Source organism: Hippocampus guttulatus, chromosome 6, assembly GCF_054856545.1.
Source record: "Hippocampus guttulatus isolate MCC_2025c chromosome 6, RoL_Hgut_1.0, whole genome shotgun sequence".
Classification (NCBI taxonomy): domain Eukaryota; kingdom Metazoa; phylum Chordata; class Actinopteri; order Syngnathiformes; family Syngnathidae; genus Hippocampus; species Hippocampus guttulatus.
In genome coordinates, this window is record NC_141266.1 from 12,391,815 (window position 1) to 12,409,131 (window position 17,317).

The 17,317-nt window shown below is 39.9% G+C and overlaps 1 protein-coding gene across 1 annotated transcript in view; it reads right to left on the reverse strand.

Annotated features, from left to right (window-relative positions):
* Window positions 1-17,317, reverse strand: part of cdkal1 (CDK5 regulatory subunit associated protein 1-like 1) — a 194,652-nt gene that overhangs the window by 158,169 nt on the left and 19,166 nt on the right. Inside the window, exon 4 of the mRNA XM_086113711.1 lies at window positions 8,676-8,760. Coding sequence (XP_085969837.1) covers window positions 8,676-8,760 — 85 coding nt within the window. The remainder of the gene's footprint in view (window positions 1-8,675; window positions 8,761-17,317) is intronic.

Genomic DNA, 17,317 nt, shown 5'->3' on the forward strand with positions numbered 1-17,317 from the left:
CAGTACAAGTCACACGAGTTGTTTTATCACTGTTGTAACTACTCCAAACCGAGATTAGCAAATTTTTGTTGGTCCCAGCTGTAAGGTAAAATCCTTCTTGTCATTCTGCAAACACAGAGTTCATGTAAATGTTGCTTATTTAAAAGAGACATGGTATATTATTGAACACCGATAGAATAGCTGCATAAAAGTGCCAACGTGAATGTACAACAAATTTACATTTGTAGTCTCTTGGCAAAATATGTGAATAAATAATAATAATAATAATAATAATAACAACAAAAACGTGAGATATCCGTTTGCAGGATGATTTACAAATCAATTTTTTCCCTAAAAATTGGCGTATTAAAAGTCATTATTATGACAACTCTGCTTCCATACTTTACCAAAACAAATTTTCACGGGTCTACAATAGAACACAGAGCACAGGTTGACAACACAATGGGGGACATTAAAACAAAGCCTTGTATAGATATGTCTTAACTTTGATTGATTGCTTGCTTGATTGATTTAAATCATGACACAAGAAGAAGAGAAGATAGAAATCAAATTAAAAATAAAGTTAAATTGCAGTGCCTTGACCTTTGAGCGCCCTTTGGGCTCCTCAAGTCAACACACTATTTCTATCCCGTCAGCCATTTCCCTCTGTCCGTCTTGCTCCTTTTCGATGAGGATTTTTTTGTTAGTGTGTAGACTGAAATGTAGGCTAATGCCCTGCAGTACTGACAGATTTGATGCCAATCCCTGGGTTGTACCAAAACCAGCCCCAAAGCAGCAGTTTTGCACGTCTGTGTGTGTGTGTGTGTGTGCGTGCGTGCGTGCGTGTGTGCGGGCGTGCGCGCCTGTTTTCTTGTCTAGTTGACTACAAATCCATGTCTTGTCTATGGGAGTCAGTGAACAGACTTAAACTGCCCTGAGTAAAAAAAAAAAAGAGGGGAAACATATAAAGGTCACACCGGATTTTAGACTGCTTATAATAAATGACAGAAGGGAAGGCCTAACACTTTCCGTTAGTTTAGTTCTAAACTAATTTATCACCAGGCACATCACTGAATGCCAGTACCACACATCACTACTTTGTAACTGGTTATCCGAACGGTTAACCTAATGCTGATCCACAGTTAGCTAAAGCGGATCTGCACATACAACATTGTTGCAGCGCTGCTTGGCTTTTGGCTTTGTCATGATCTTGTTTCTCTGCAGTTTGGCCATTACTTGAAAAGGACAGGACAGTGGAGTAACTTTGTGTTGGTGGGGCGGTGTTACCTTAAATGTGACGTAACAATCTATCGGCAAGTAGCATCTCAACAAAAATGCTACCTGACATAACAATGAACTGCTAGTGTAATTTCATACCGAAAATAACAGCAGGCCACTCAACACTGAAGGGTGTCCAAACCGTTTCTTCCCAGGGCCACATATTTTGAATAAATGTACCTGTAGTCTGAACCGTACTTTATATAACTTTATGTAATTGAATTAAGTTGGGTTTTTTTGTAACCTAATTACATAAAATCGGTACAAGCCAGAAAATAAGAAATTAAAGGGGTGCTCTAATGCGGCGAACATTGGCACATATTTTATAGTTCTGGTTTTAAAAAAATTATGTCTACAGTACAAATTACCACCCCACTGACCCCCACCCAAAAAAAAAAAAACTCATTAATGATTTTAGGATCACTTTCTGGTGGTTTTCAGCAGATCATGGAACATTCATTTTAGATCCAAAATGTGTCAGTGGTGATGTAAACGCAACCCGCTGTAGCCAACAGGACTCTCAGGGGAGTGTCACCATTGACTACCATGTAAAAAAAGCTTACCTGCGCATCATGTATTTAAACTTGAGCCCATTCGTCACCAAAATTCATGTGCACATCTCAATTCATGCCGACTGAAACCTCTGAAAATATCATCATGTTAAAAACAATTTTGTTGGATGTTAAGCTTTTTATTTTTCAAGAGTGAGCTCCTGTATGAGTTGCAATTTGTTACTGCAAATTTTGTTCCTTCTTGTTCGTTAACATAGGGCCAGAAAAAAAATGACACCAAAAAACATTCGTAAGAAGAATAAAGGGTAAATCATTTAGTCGACTATGCTTGACAAAACAGCACCGTACAAAATACAATGTTGTAGATTACGTAACTATTTTTTTCAAGGTGACTCATACTTGGTACCAAGTCTACAATTCGACTGGACAGGTGAAATTGCATACTTGACTGTCATTGCAGAATACATATAGTTGGCCCACCTGATTGCCCTGACAATCTCCTGGTTGCTTCAGCTGTGTGCCCAACATCAGTAGACATCTTGCTAATGAGCAGATGTGGCTAAAGGCTCTAGAATGTACATTAATCACCCTTAAATATATGAAGCAAGAATGGCATGCATGCTCTACTCCTGGGTAATTAAATCAGGAAATTGAGAAAATAAATGTTGAAATTATGCAAAATTTCATGAATTATTTAATAGTGTTAGGCAGCAAGTAAAAAGCAAAGACCATAGTCTTTTGGTAGTTACATAATACTTAAACTATTGGTGTCAAACTCAGGGCCCCGGGGCCCAGATCCAGCCCGCCACATCATTTTATGCAGCCCACGAAAGCAAATCATTTGTGTCAACTTTCATGATCCTTGCTAAAATACCTACCAAAATGTACTAATAATAACAGAGATTTTTTGTTACCTTTTATCCAGTAACTTGAACAGCAAACAACAAACCTTTGTCCTTGAGTTCTAATTTTAAAACTAGTAAGCCATTATTGTTTTGTGTAAACATAATAAGATGATGAGATGAACATATAGTTTCACCATTATAACGGGCCAATGAGGGAAGCCATAACTAGAAAGTGACTCACGACAAAAATGAGTTTCAGACACCACTGCTTTACACCAGTGTGATCCTGGTTATACCGTATATCACACTGGTGTAAAGTATATTATGAGAACTCATCACGCTAATAAAATAAATGATTGATCTGATCAACCAGGAACTTTAAAAGGTTTCAAATATACGTACTAGCTTATTTTAGATATTGTGCCAAATTTAAACAAACCACACTAACTTCATAAATGTCCGTTTTTTTTATTACATTTTGTATTACTTTAAAGGATGCTTACATTAATTGTAATGTGTACCGTATTTTCCTCACTATAAAGCGCACCTAAAAGCATTCAATTTTCTCAAAAGCCGAAAGTGCACCTTATAATTCGATGTGTCCTATATATGGATACATTTTCAGATTTCTTGGACATAGTATTTTAAATGTTCTGGAAAGTGCTTTTTTCCGGCTGCAGCGGTTGTTAAAGCTGCATTGTATTGTATTCCATTTAGCATAGCTCCATCTGGTTGATGCATAACGCAAATGCAGCCACTATTGTGGCTTCTATTCTATGCGCTTTATAATGCAGGGCGCCCGCACCTGAAAACCGTTTTGAAATAGGGCATTCATTGAAGGTGCACCTTATACGACGAAGCACCTTATAGTACGTAAAATATGGCACATAAATGAGTATTACATATTATAATTATAAGTAATTAAAACATAAAGAAGTTAAATAATTTCAAGTAATTTTAAAAAGCAAATATTGTCAAAAGTAACAAACTGAATATTCAAAGAAAGTTTGTCAAGCAACATACATAAAGGAACAAGTGGTTTGCACAATTGAGGCCAAAAAAGGTTAAAAGTTTCTCGTCTGCCAAGGCAACACAGCCAAGAGAGTTTCTAGAGGCCATAGTAATTATTTGCAGCACCAAAGCAAACATCTGGCTCAATACACACAATAAGCAAAGCATATACAATTTGGACATATTCCAAGAGTTCATTCTGTGTGTTGTGTGTCCCTTTTCAATTAAAAAGTGTTTTTTTCCCCGCTCCCCTCGCTCTCTCATGGCTGTTTCATGAATATTAAAATGATAATGAAATGAATTTCAATAAAACAGGGGGATTGGCGTATTTCAGAAACGGATGTACAGAACTCTGAATTTGGTTCTAATTCATTAAGCAAACATTCTCTGTATCGTAAAACTTCCTAGAGACAGCCAGCTAGAAAAAAAATAATCTACAACAAAAATGCAAGCATGAACAGAGCTGTTTAATTACACGCTGGTGAGCAACACCTTCTGTAACGCAATCACAGTCAATGAATTGAAAGGTGTCTGACACTAAATTAAACTATTCAGTTTAGCATTTTAAAACATGCATACCTAAACCCCATGATCAACACTAATTTACTTGTTAGCATTCAAGAATTGCTACATTACCAATTTATACAACAAAGGGAGCTCCTGCTTAAAACAATTAGAGTACATTGGCTATGATTTTCACCAATGGTGATTTTAAAACAATGTGCTGACACCTAAAATGTGTTTGGAAGTTTGGGATGAATCGATTTCACGTAAGTGGAAGCATGGGAAAATTAGGGATTAGGGCATCTGCTTCAATTAGGAGATACGGGTTCCCCAAGTACTCTAGCTTCCTCTTCCTCCATTACGAAACGCTCCTTACATTTATTCAAGACTGTAAATTGTTGAAAGGGCAGCCGGGGTCAAATGGGTAAGATCGTCGCCTGCCACGACGGCAAAACCAGTTCAAGTCTATCAACCACTGAGCAAGACACCCTTACCCCGATCTGTTCCACAGGTGCTAAAGTAGCCCAATGTGTGCCACTAGCTGTGTGTTTGCTGATGTATCCAGGACTGTGATTGGTGAAATGCACCGTGTTTTTTTTCATATTATGTATGTGACAAATGGCTGTAAATTCTTCTTCTAATTATTTTTTCTGTGAATGGCTATTTGTCTACATGTACCTTGCAATTGACCGGGACAGTCCAGCGTGCCCAAAATCAAAACTCGAACACCAGCAACCATATCAAGGACAAACACACAAAATGGATAGAAGCTCCACAAATGATTTTCTTCAATTGCTCCTACAGCGGCTGTCCAGGCCTTCTGAGTTTCCTTCTAAAGCACAAACCCACCCCATTTCCACTGAAGTTGGGACATTTTGTAAAACATCAATAAAAACAAAATAAAATGATTTTCAAATCCTTTTCAACCATCAGTATATTCAATTTAATGCAATACAATTATTACATATTTAATGTTCAAACTGATGATTTTTGTTGTTGTCAAACAAGTGATTGATTGCGAGCGAGAACGAATATTCACTCATTTGAATTTGATGCTTGAAACATGTTCCAACAATTTGGAACAAGGGCATGTTTCACAATGTGTTAGATAGCCTTTTGTTTTAACACTCACTAAGCATTTGGAAATTGAAGACACTAATTGTCGAAGCTTTGTCAGTGAAATTCCTTTCCATTCCCTATTCATGTACAACTTCAGTTGGGCAACAGTTTGGGGTCTCCATTGTTGTATTCATGATACGCCACATAATCTGAATTGGACACAGGTCTGGACAGCTGGCAAGCCAGTCTAGTAATCAAAGTCTTACTCCAAAGTCATGCTGTTGTAACAAGCGCGGAGTGTGGCCTTGACATTTGCTAACCAAAATAAGCAGGGGTGACACTGAAAAAGATATTGCTTGTATTCCAGCATACTTTATGTTGTTCCAAACCCTGTATGCACCCATGCCATGGACACCAACACATCCCCATACGATCCATAACAGATGCTGCCTTACGAACTTTGCGCTGATAACAATTCACTTTCTCCATTTCGTCCCAGAGGACACGACATCTATGTGTAATGTGGATTCGTAAAACCGCATCACACTTTTCGACTTTGCGTCAGTCCATCTCAGATGAGCTTGGGTTTCAGAGAAACCAGTGGTATTTTTGGAGAGTTGTTGATATATGGCTTTCGCTTTTAGGGTTGAGTTTTAACTTGCATTTTTCACTGTAGTGATAAACGGTGTTAACTGGCACTGGTTTTCTGAAGTGTCCCTGAGCCCACGTGGCAATATCATTGACATAATGTTGCCAGTTTTTAATGCAATTCCGCCTGAGGGGTCAAAGGTCACAGGCATTCTACTTATGTGCAGAGATTCCTCGAGAGATTCTGACTACTCAGATGATATTGTATTAAGGACATTAGGTGACAAAATCCCCAAATTTCTTGCCATCGTATGTTGAGGAATGTTCTGAAACTGTTCAAGTATTTGTTCAAAGTAGTGCAACTCGTGCCATCCTTGCTTGGAGCTTCATTACAAGGATGCTCCTTTTATAACCAATTATGACACACACTTTTTTCTAATAAGTCTGCTCACCTTTGGAATGTTCCAAAAAGGTGCTGTTTTTTTGCACTCCTCAGCTTTCCCAGTCTTTTGTTGACCCTGTCTAATGTTTTTGGGAAGATGTTACATCAAATATAAAATGAGAGAAAATTTGGAGGGGAAATAGCTTTGGTTTGTAGCTATTTCAGTTGAATATAAATGCAAAATAATCCGCAGATCACTGTATTCTGTTTGACTGACATTTTCCACAATGTCCTAAATTCATTGGATATGTGGTTGGTATAAATTAAAGTTAAGTTCCTTGCAGATTTTAAATTTCCCTTGGTGTCAATTAGTAAGTAATCAACAAGGTGTCTCTTCTGTGCCTATTGGAAGCTGGGATCGGAGCCAGCTCCCACGGAAATCACAGAGGCTAAGATACAGTGGATTGATGGTTGAACAATGTACATAAGTCATATGCCCATCTGCTCACATTCTCTCACAGACCGACGCTCCAAAACATTTGCATCCATATTTGGCAGGGAACCTGTGTCCCAGTTCTCCAGAAGGAATAAAATGAATTTTCATACTGCCTCTCTGAACCACAACAAAGTGGACTGAAATCCCTTCGCTAAAATCCCTGAAAATCTAAACGGAACCATGCATGGGAAACTATAACCGCCTCATGACTGATTTACGGTTATGATTCAGGAAGCGACAATTTCATATGATTCAATTAATGATCATCACTGAATCTCAAATTGTTGTTTTTGTTTTCATGCATTTTTTTTTCATACTGCATGACTTGAATACAAAAGTACTTTTACAATAGTATTTGCCACGGTACCACACACTGAACACAAACTTTAAGTACCGGTAACTCATGTTTTTGCTCCTATTTTTTGTGAGCGGAACTCAAAGATTGAAGACTTTAACTTCACAAAATGCCTATTCCCCTCAAAAATGCTCAGTCACGTGTAAATCTGTATTACTTAGCGAGTGCTTCTACTTTGCCGAGACAATCCATCCACCTCACAGATGAGTCACATCATTTTGCTAATTAGACAGCGTGATTATTCCACAGGTGTGCTTTATGCATGGTTTTAATCACTCACAAATTAAATCCCAATTTACTTACAGGGAGCCGTTTACCTGCCAGTTGAGTCAAAGCACCAATGACTAAAGTTCAACTGTTTTTACTTTCTGGACCTGGATTTGACACCTCTGTACGCCACTTATGTCCTCAAAGCCAGAGCCACAGACGGACCCAAACTTCATGAATGAATCTATCCACTAGAGACTCACAATAGCGTCAAAGTGGCATTATTATATTACCATATGTAAACATGCAGGTATTATCTGGGCGCACAAGTCTATCACTTACCGTAGTTTTGCTGATGGCACTGCTCGTTCTAAGTGTGCCACAAAATGATTTGGAGAATTAATGAATGAGAGAATGCTATCTAGATACCGTATTTTCCACACGAAAAGGCACACTGGATTATGAGGCGCACCTTCATTGAATGGCCTATTTTGTCATTTTTTTCATACATGGGGTGCACCGCATTATGAGACGCAATCTACAATGCATCCACTAGATGGAGCTACGATCAGGAAGACGCCAACAGAACAATCAGATGTCAGTAAAACTTTTTAATAAAGCAGCGACACAGTTCATTTAACCAACAGCAAGGTATAACTGACTCGTTAACTTTCTTGCCGCTGCTCTATTTCCGTGTTCAACTGCGAAACCGATCGCCTTAAGTTTGAACTCACCGTTGTCAGCGTGTGTCGAGCAAGGAGCCATTTTGGGGTCGACATATTACCGTAATGACCATACACAAGGCGCATCGGATTTTAAGGCGCGCTGTGAGCTTTTAAGAAAATGGAAGGCTTTTAGGTGCGCCTTTTAGTGCGGAAAATACGGTATACTAATAATAGCTTGTCTTTGCAGTGTATTGAACTGTATAAGAGTTGAAAAGGATGTTCAAATCATTGCATTCTGTTTTAAATATATTTTGACCTGTGACCAAGAAACTTTTACCAGCATTTTACTCAGTGAAAAATCTGTATATCCAGCACATAAAGACTTTACACCGTACACTGCACTTAAGTACAACTTGGCTGACTTTTGACGTTGATTTTGCTGGCAGAGGTAAAAACAGTTTAACACCAAAATTGTAACAAACCCAAGTGAATCATTGTTTGCTCTCACTAGCACAATAAGCGCATCCGCCGCGTGTGGGTGTGCCCCTGATGGAGGAAAATTAATCAAAATGCAAAACAGTTTCTCGCTTAATTTCACTGTGTTTATGCAAATGTACATCCCTTTCTGTAATTCTCTGCTCATGTGTGTGTAATGTGCATTGAAATAGCCGCTTAACAGTTCCGAGCAATGTCATGGCGAGGTGGGCTGTTTGTAAACCAACATTTGCAAGTACCAGTAATTAAAAAGTTTAATATAGAAATGCTGGTGGGAAAAGTAATTGGGAATTCAGTACTTGATTGAGTTTCTGAAGTGGTCTTCTGCTGGATTTTTCACAGTGCAGCTGTTCAGAAGCCATAGGTCTGCTTCAGCTGGGTCATCTGTGGAGAAAAAAAAAACAGATTTCATTGTTCACACGTTACTTAGTTCAGTCATGATGAAATATTTGATTCAAAAGGGAGTAGACACCCCGCATTATGCAAACACTTTGGTCGGTAAAAATTTAATTGATTTTAACAATACTGTGGGGGGGGGGCGTTTAATAATCATTCCAAGTGCATATTTATTCAGATACTGATGAAGACTTTTTTGTAAAGGTCAAATCTTTCTTCTTAAAATCATTCTGCCCTCTATGATGATGATGATGATGATGATGATGAGGTCACCATATCCCTAGAGATTCCAGGTAAGGTTTCGAGCCATTCCAGTCTCTGCAGCAGGTTGGGCCTTGGTTGTGTGACTTCACACTTGATGAGTGGTCAGGGATTCCAGACAACCAAGTATTTAGATACAAGCAATTAAAAGATCTATTTTCCAAAATTCCCAATTTGTTTTCACAATATCCCATGAGCCCCCTTGCATTCAGGGAGACACGACTACAGAAAGAGTAAACTATCTTACAAGCAGAAGGGAAACAATCAAATTAAAACTCTTCTCTCTGTAAACACTGCGATTGGCTGACAAATAGTTCAGGGTGAATCCCACCTACTGCCTGAAGAAAGCTGGGATAAGCTCCAGCACGCCCGAGACCCTCGTGAGGATAAGCAGGTTAGAAAATGGATGGACTCTTGTAAACCTATACAAAGATTTACTTTCGATATTGAATCATCATCCTTGGAAGTTTCAAAAAACGTGACGCCAGGCTAGGAACAACTCCCATGTCGTATCATGCTTTGACAACAAAAATAACCAATTGGTGGTTCCCAAGTTTGCTCTTCGGTTCGCTACATCATTGTGGCAAAGTTACTTGCAATGACTCAGCATGTAAGTATGCTTATTTTGAAACAACTCTGAAACGCTGTGATTAGGAAATCTCTGGAAAGTTCGATTTGCATAACATTTGCATAGGTATAGAGGTGTAGCCAATGGCAAGGGGGTGATTTGCTAAATTTTTGCATATCATGGCCATCAGGCAATTATGTGAAATGTGGTTACTGCAGATGTACGCAAAAAACTGTTGACTTATCTGATGGTGAAAACCCCTGAGGGTTAAGACAAGCATCCTGGAATTCGTGAGCGTGTCTGTACTTTCAAAAGTCAGTTGCTTGTGAATTATTAAGCAAAGAGGACCTACTGAGATGCAGTATCTGTCATTGGTTTAATTGTCATTTTATGTATCTAAAGTACTAGTGGTATCGGTTACTTGGCATCGGTATCAGTGAGTACTCCGGAGTTCAGGACTAGTACTGTTATCAGTCTGAAAAAAGTGGTATTGAACATCCCTTCATGTTGACCACAAGCATCCTGTTTAGGGGTCACGGGTAAGTTGGTATTTTGAAGCATATCTCTTTTGATCCACTCCTCCACTGACACAAAATGTAACTCCAGGTCACGCCCTAAATGATAATCGCTTACCCAGATTTAACTGCTAACGCATTTCTTATCCACTTGCAAATCCTAACCATAACCTGCATAGCCTCAAAAGCGTGCTTCACACACCAACAATCTGGCCGAAGTTGAGTATTTGCCCTCCCTTGCGATCAAAATCGGAAAAGTCCCAATTTTCGGATGTCTCCGAAAGATTATCCTGAGATGTTGAGAGTGTGTTTTGAAAACAGTTGGGGCCGGCAAATTATAAACCTGTTCAAATTTCAAAGCCAGTCTACCTTGAGATATATATACAGTGTATATATATATATATATATATATATATATAGATATATACACACACACACACACACACACACACACACACACACATATATATATACACAGTACATATATATATATATGTGTGTGTGTGTGTGTGTGTGTGTGTGTGTGTGTGTGTGTGTGTGTGTGTGTTTGTTATTCATATGTGACCTCATTCTTTGAAAAGACTTCTACAGACAGAGCAAAACAGACAAATTTAATACATGAACGGTCTTCCTACAAGTGTTTATTTGCATTGATTTCACCACAAAACGATATAAAAACACAGCAGGCAGGCTGATATTGAAAAAGCAACCCCTGGGGTCAGACTGTGCGCCTGCACCATGCACCCAAGGTCAGAACACATTTCGACTGCATACTCACTATGCAGATTGGAGGGAGAGGGTTCGTGGTGTGGGTGAATTTGTGAAAGCAGCATATAGACCAAACCTGGGCAAATTACGGCCCGCGGGCCGGATTCGGCCCGCTGGTCTTTTTAATCCAGCCCGCCGATGGTTGGCACAGTACACAATTAAGGTTCGATGTAAATGATTGTATTCATTTCATTTGGACTTGTAATGACAGGCATTTCAACGCCAGGTGGCGTAGTTACTTGAAGTTGCAGAGCACAGAGAGGGAGGGGTAGATGATACGGAAGCCCGCAGTAGTAGCACTAAATCAAGTAACTCCGCTCGATACGTCAGAATAAGTGTGTCTGCGCCGCTATTTTCAATCGTTGATTCCAAAACGACGACATGCAAGTGACTCTTTATTGTAGTGAGTTTTACTGGAATTGCGAACATTTTTCGTCCTGTAGATCATGGCATCCAAACGAAGAGGAACAGTAAGTGAAGTGCATCTGATTAAACAAAGCGGGTTACAAAGTATGAAACATTCAAGAGACGCTTGGAGTCTGAAAGACTCAAATCTACGAGACTTTGAAAAACAAGGAAGCGATTCTTGCTCAGTCCGATTCTGGGTGTTTCCATGCTCAGGGTGAATTGTATGAGGCTCGACGGACAGTCGAGTAAATAAACATTTCCTGAAATGGTTTGACTGTTATCGTGCTAAAAACTTTCCGCAAACTGGACCGCTAATAAGAGAGCAATCGATTTCCATGGCGGTATGGGCATCGAAGACTTCGAAGCGTCCCGTGGCTGGCTTCAAAAGTTCGATGCACGACATCAGCTGAGCAACGCTGTCTTGTGTGGTGATTGAGGGGAGGTCAAGTTCGAGACAGTGAGTGGAAAGAAAGCCACCTCTTGTCTCATTTTGGAGAAAATAGTCCTAATTTTGTTATATTTTGTCATATACCTGTACTGTATGCTGCAGTTTATGGGCAATATATGGTTGCACTTTGTTGCTTGTGTACACATGTACTGTATGTTAACATACTTGGACGTTCATCACAGTTGTTTCACTGTTCTCATTAAAAAAAAAAAAAAAAGGTAATACTTTAATACTTTTGTTCTGTTGATGCTTGGTATGGACTGTCAACATATACATTTTTTTATATGTACCGTATCTTGTGCTGACCCGGTCCACCTGTCAAATTTAGAAATCAATGTGGCACCCGAGCCATAAGGTTTGCCTACCCCTGGGCTAGATTGATCTCTCCTGAACAAGAAAAAAAATCAAAACACTGAAACATGCTTGCTTATATTTTTTCTACATTGTTTGGCAGTTGGGACAAAAAAAATGTGAGTTCTGTTACATTATTACTGGCATACAAAGACATTGTGCTATCTTCATGGGAAATTTAAAATCAGAAAGCATTGTAGTGTTCATCTTACTGAAAAAGAGTTACAAGTGTTGCACAATTAGAACTGTTTTGCATAATTTCACTGAAGAAATCATTTTTCTGTAAAATAACTGCATTTTCATTATCGAGAAATAATACATAATCTTATCAGCTTCTGTAAACAATGCCATTAACTTATTTCAACGTAGAAATAAAATCGAAATCAGGAGTAGATTTCTAACTTTTGGCCCGGCCCTCCACAATATTTTCTGCTTCTCATTTGGCCCGCCCGGGAAAATAATTGCCCACCCCTGATATAGACGGTTAGTTGGACAAAAACGCCAGGGTTAAAAGCACGGAAAAGCAAGTGTATTCATGCAGAGAGCAAAATAAATTAAATGAATATGGAGACAAATCTAAGCTAGAAGTGGGCAAATGTAGTAGTTACCAACCAAATACCGGCTCAGAATGAGGAAAAAATAAACACTTCTGTGCTGTAACTCTGTTATTGATTTACCCACAGGTGTGTAAAGCACCCTGCAGAGATACTGAGATGAGGCTCAGCTGCAGTGTCAGAGAGCATGGGTGTACACACATACACAAACAAAAAAAAAACAAGCAGAATGGGAATAAGATAATTTCCCCAAACTCAAAGTATGCAGATGCACCCACATACAAACACAAAGTGTAAACTGAGTGATTTGCTATAATTAAGCAGACAGCTGCTTTTCCTACTTACCTGGAAAGTCTTTTTTTTTCTGAAAGTGACTAAGAAAGTATTCAGTGTCCAGCTTTACTGTGTAAAAAAAATGTTCCATTAGACGTCCGCATGTCTGGTATACCATGTCAGAAGTGTGAAATAATAGAATGATGCTGCATACGATCTTGATGGAGTTCCTATGGGGATTATTCTATGCAACTTGCTTGGGATTTCAGATAGTCCAGGCAAAGTGAGAGCAGTCCGATCTTACATAGGCATATTAGAAAAGGAGCTCTGGAGAATCTGCTTTTAGAGCACTACCTTTGATACAGACTTCTTTAATTGCCATTCTCAATTATGGATCCAGCCATAGTAGAAGCCAAGTTTCTTTGGCTACTAAAAGTGTATTCTTTCTTGCAGATTTGTAGACCTACTTTACAAAGTTGCACAACTATGCCCTATTTAAGTTTTAATGTGGGTCAAAAAACCTTGAGGTGATACCAATACCATACCAAAAGCAGAATTTCATCCAGCCATCTACTAAAGTATCACATTTTCAGCTCAAAAGGTGAGTTTAATAAATGAATATCTTTGTGTGAAGTGCTGATGTTCTTGTTTGTTTGCAGAAGTGATGTCACGACAGTTTGTGCAACCGTGTTATTTCGGCTAGGACCCTAATTAATGCTACCGATGAGCCTCGTGTTGAATAATTTAACGACAACAGTTTATGTAACATGGGTTCATGTTTGTATACATGGTAGATGCATGCCACTGGCGCTTCATCATCCTCCCAGTTCTAAGTGCTTGTTGCTATTTTGTGGCATCTACACCTAATTACAATTTTTTTTTTAGGGAGGGCATCAATTTATCCCTGATTTTGTCAGTTTCTATCACTTTATTGGAAGAGGCAATTCAAACCTCCTCAAACATGAACATTATTTTCTCCCCCTCTCCCTCCCTTGTTTCTTTCTGACTTTCGGGTTGAGTGAACGCTGGCGCGTTTTGGCTGCCGCTGCTCAACCCGTATTGTTTTGTGTTTTTTGTTATTGTAAAGTGTCCTTGGGTGTCTTGAAAGGCGCTTATAAATAAAATCTATTATTATTATTATTATTATTATCTGCTTGGTTTCATCGGTTTGCTATATTTCTATTTTTAAACAGCTAGAAGAGCTTCTGAATTAAATGATGTGCACTGTTGACACTTTTGACAACCGTACCAAACTTAAATGCTATATATTTCTGATTTCCCGAAGCCTTCTGCTCCAAAAACACTATCTGTGTTTGTTGGTCCGTGTAACATTTCCATTTCAGCTGAACAGATCCAAACCGCCCAAGAGTTTGTCTGGCCAATTTTTCGGGTGCACAGCGGGGTTCAAGTGATAGCGTTCACAGTTGATCGAACAAACCACACTTTGAGAAATAGCACTAAAACTCATTTTATCCAAAACAAACCTGTCAAGTGTGAAACACCCGTATTTTCATATGTTTTGCTTGAATTTAGTATCAATTTGATATTACTTTTGTGTGTGTGTTGGGGCTCCTGCAGAGAACATATGACGTTTTTAAGGTAACCTGACTGCATGTTTTACTTGTTGCAAGATTTATTTAGAATATGTGTAACTCATTTTTCCCTGTCGAATGACACTAACACATGGAAATGCAGCAAACCTCCTCAGCAGCAGCTGAAAAGAACCAAAAGTGACCATGATGAGCAGGAACCAAGAAAGGATGAGTATAAATAACTACAGTATCTCTGATTCTCCCTTTAAGGAGTTTAGCTCAGGCAGACAACACTGAAAGGTAAAGGCTGCCGCCACTGCCAAAGCATTGCTGTGTATGTGTGTGTGTGTGTGTGTGTGTGTGTGTGTGTGTGTGCGTGTGCGTGTGCATGTGTCTCTATGCACGCATGCAAATGTGTGCTCGAGAGACACAGAAGATGCAGACAGCGGCCACCCTGGGGCTCAATACAATGCTTGTGAGCTCCACGCACACATACTGTATCATGACCCACTTTTCCACCCGATCCCACACACATCTCGTCACGCACGCGCACACAAACACATTTGTGTTGTTGTTTCTGTCTTCTAGCTTCCATCCTTTCCAGCCCATATCTCAATGCTGCCCTCCCAGCACGCCCTCTCTTATCTATCTTCACACACGACACATACACAAAACACGCCACACTGAGAGGACGTGCTGACCTTGGGAGACAGTGCCGTAGAGGGTTATAGGAGCCAGCATGCCGGCGCAAGCGTGGCTTTGGGGTGAAAAGATACACTTGACTGAGCTAACAAGGCCTGTCTGCCCTTATTGGGTAACCAGACTGCTGGATGCCAGGCTGGCTCAGAGGACAGGTGCACCGGAAGGCGGGGTAGGGCAGGGCAGTGGCCTCAGCGCTTTGCGTCAAGACTACTCGGATAAAGTTACTTTTATTCATAATGGTAAATATAATGGTTCTTGGATAGCAAATGGGCATTTGCTTGTATAGCGCATTGCCACCTTCATGGCACTCAAAGCGGCATTGTGACCAACGGCGTGTTCGGTGTATGGCTCAGACACTTTGGCATTGTCACAGGGGCTCAGGATTGAATCGCAACCACACCATGCCATGAGAACTGGGGGGGCACCAAATTAATGAAAAAAAATGTAAAAAATAATTTGCCCTGAGATATTGTAAGCCATCCAACACAGACATTTCCAGGGCATATAACTCCACTGTACTAAAGCACTCATGACCTTTTCACAGTTTATTAGAGCCCACTCTTGGTAGAAAGTTGACAATACAGTCAGTGAGATTTTCCATGTAGGGGCACGTCTCGTCAGGTGTCGCCACAGTGATTATATTCTTTGGCATAGTTTTTACATGAGGCGGATGCCCTTCCTGATACATCCTGCTCATTTTAACACAGACAGTGGCTTGGAATTTGGGTTGAGCATTCCCATTAAGATGTTAATGTTCCTGACAGGCATTTGAACGGTGGTCTGCTGTGTCAAAGACAGCAATTCACTGCCACTATCTACCACTCATTACTCATTAGTACGTTGAAATACTGTACCAATGTACATGTCAGAGAAGAAACTGGCACTGGCTTGCTCAGATATTGAATTATATGAATGTGAGATTCCATGTTGGCTGGTTCAATATAAGGTGTGCATTCAATTTTTTGCGGGGCGTCTCGGCGATTGACTGATATTGTTCCTAATTCATCAGAACAAATGGACTGATGTGGGAATGAAGGCCATGATAGAATTTACTCCTTTTTTGCAATCTGAGAAAATAAACTAAATTACACCAGATGTATTTAAATCTACAGTATATGGGCCATGTGTACAGTATGTGTGCACATTTGCCTTCCTGACGTGGCAAATTTGTATGAGCCTTGGAGGATTTCAGAGTTTCACCTCCAATCAAGTCACACACACACACAAACACACACACGCAAACACACACACACACACACACACACACAGAAGAGCCTGGGGGTTTGGCGGTTGGTTTATCCGTCTAGCAGGGTGAGCAACCACTCAGGCATGGATGATATTGCAATCAACTGTCATTAGAGGGACAGTGAATACACACATACAGGGCACAAATGATGCTCATTCAGCTGTCAGTCATTTGTTCAAAATCACACACATGCCATTTAATTACAGCAATACAAGTTCCCCAAGCTTAGACTTCACAAGCTGACAAATGTTTCACACATTGCACACAAGTGGTATCAAATGCAGAGGAAGGCAACATCAATTTCCAAATATCTATATGAGCGCACGACATCTTTCGCCTTTCTTCACCAAATATTAATCATCTCGGGCAACTACAAAGCAACGGTATTACTTCTGGTTAAGCGTCAATGTTTTAATGTCTCTTTTTGCTTCTAATACTACTCATCAGAGACAATTTTTTTTAAATATCTTGCATGTGACGTACAAATAACATATGTACTAACTTATCTATAGTATCAGCCCAATGTCGCCTCGGCCAAAGAAAGCAAAGTCAAAAGTCAAAATCATGTTGATCACATACGATGAAAAGTCAAAATCATGTTGATCACATACGATGTGAGAGGCATCATCCACCATGAGTTCTTGCCACAGGGCCAGACAATCAATCAGCATGTCTCCAGAGGTCCTGGAGCATTTGCTTCGCTCAGTGTGCAAGAAGAGACGAGAGTTGTGGCAGGACAACTTGTGGCTGCTTCACCGCAACAATGTCATTTCTCCCAATGTCCTGATCTTCCGGCAGTTCCTGGATGAGAAGAACAATCTCCCTCGTCGACTGATCTTGCGCAGTGTGACATCTTAAGGGGGTCATCAAGGGGAGCCATTTTGACGACGTGGAGGCCACCAAGACCGAATGAGCTAAG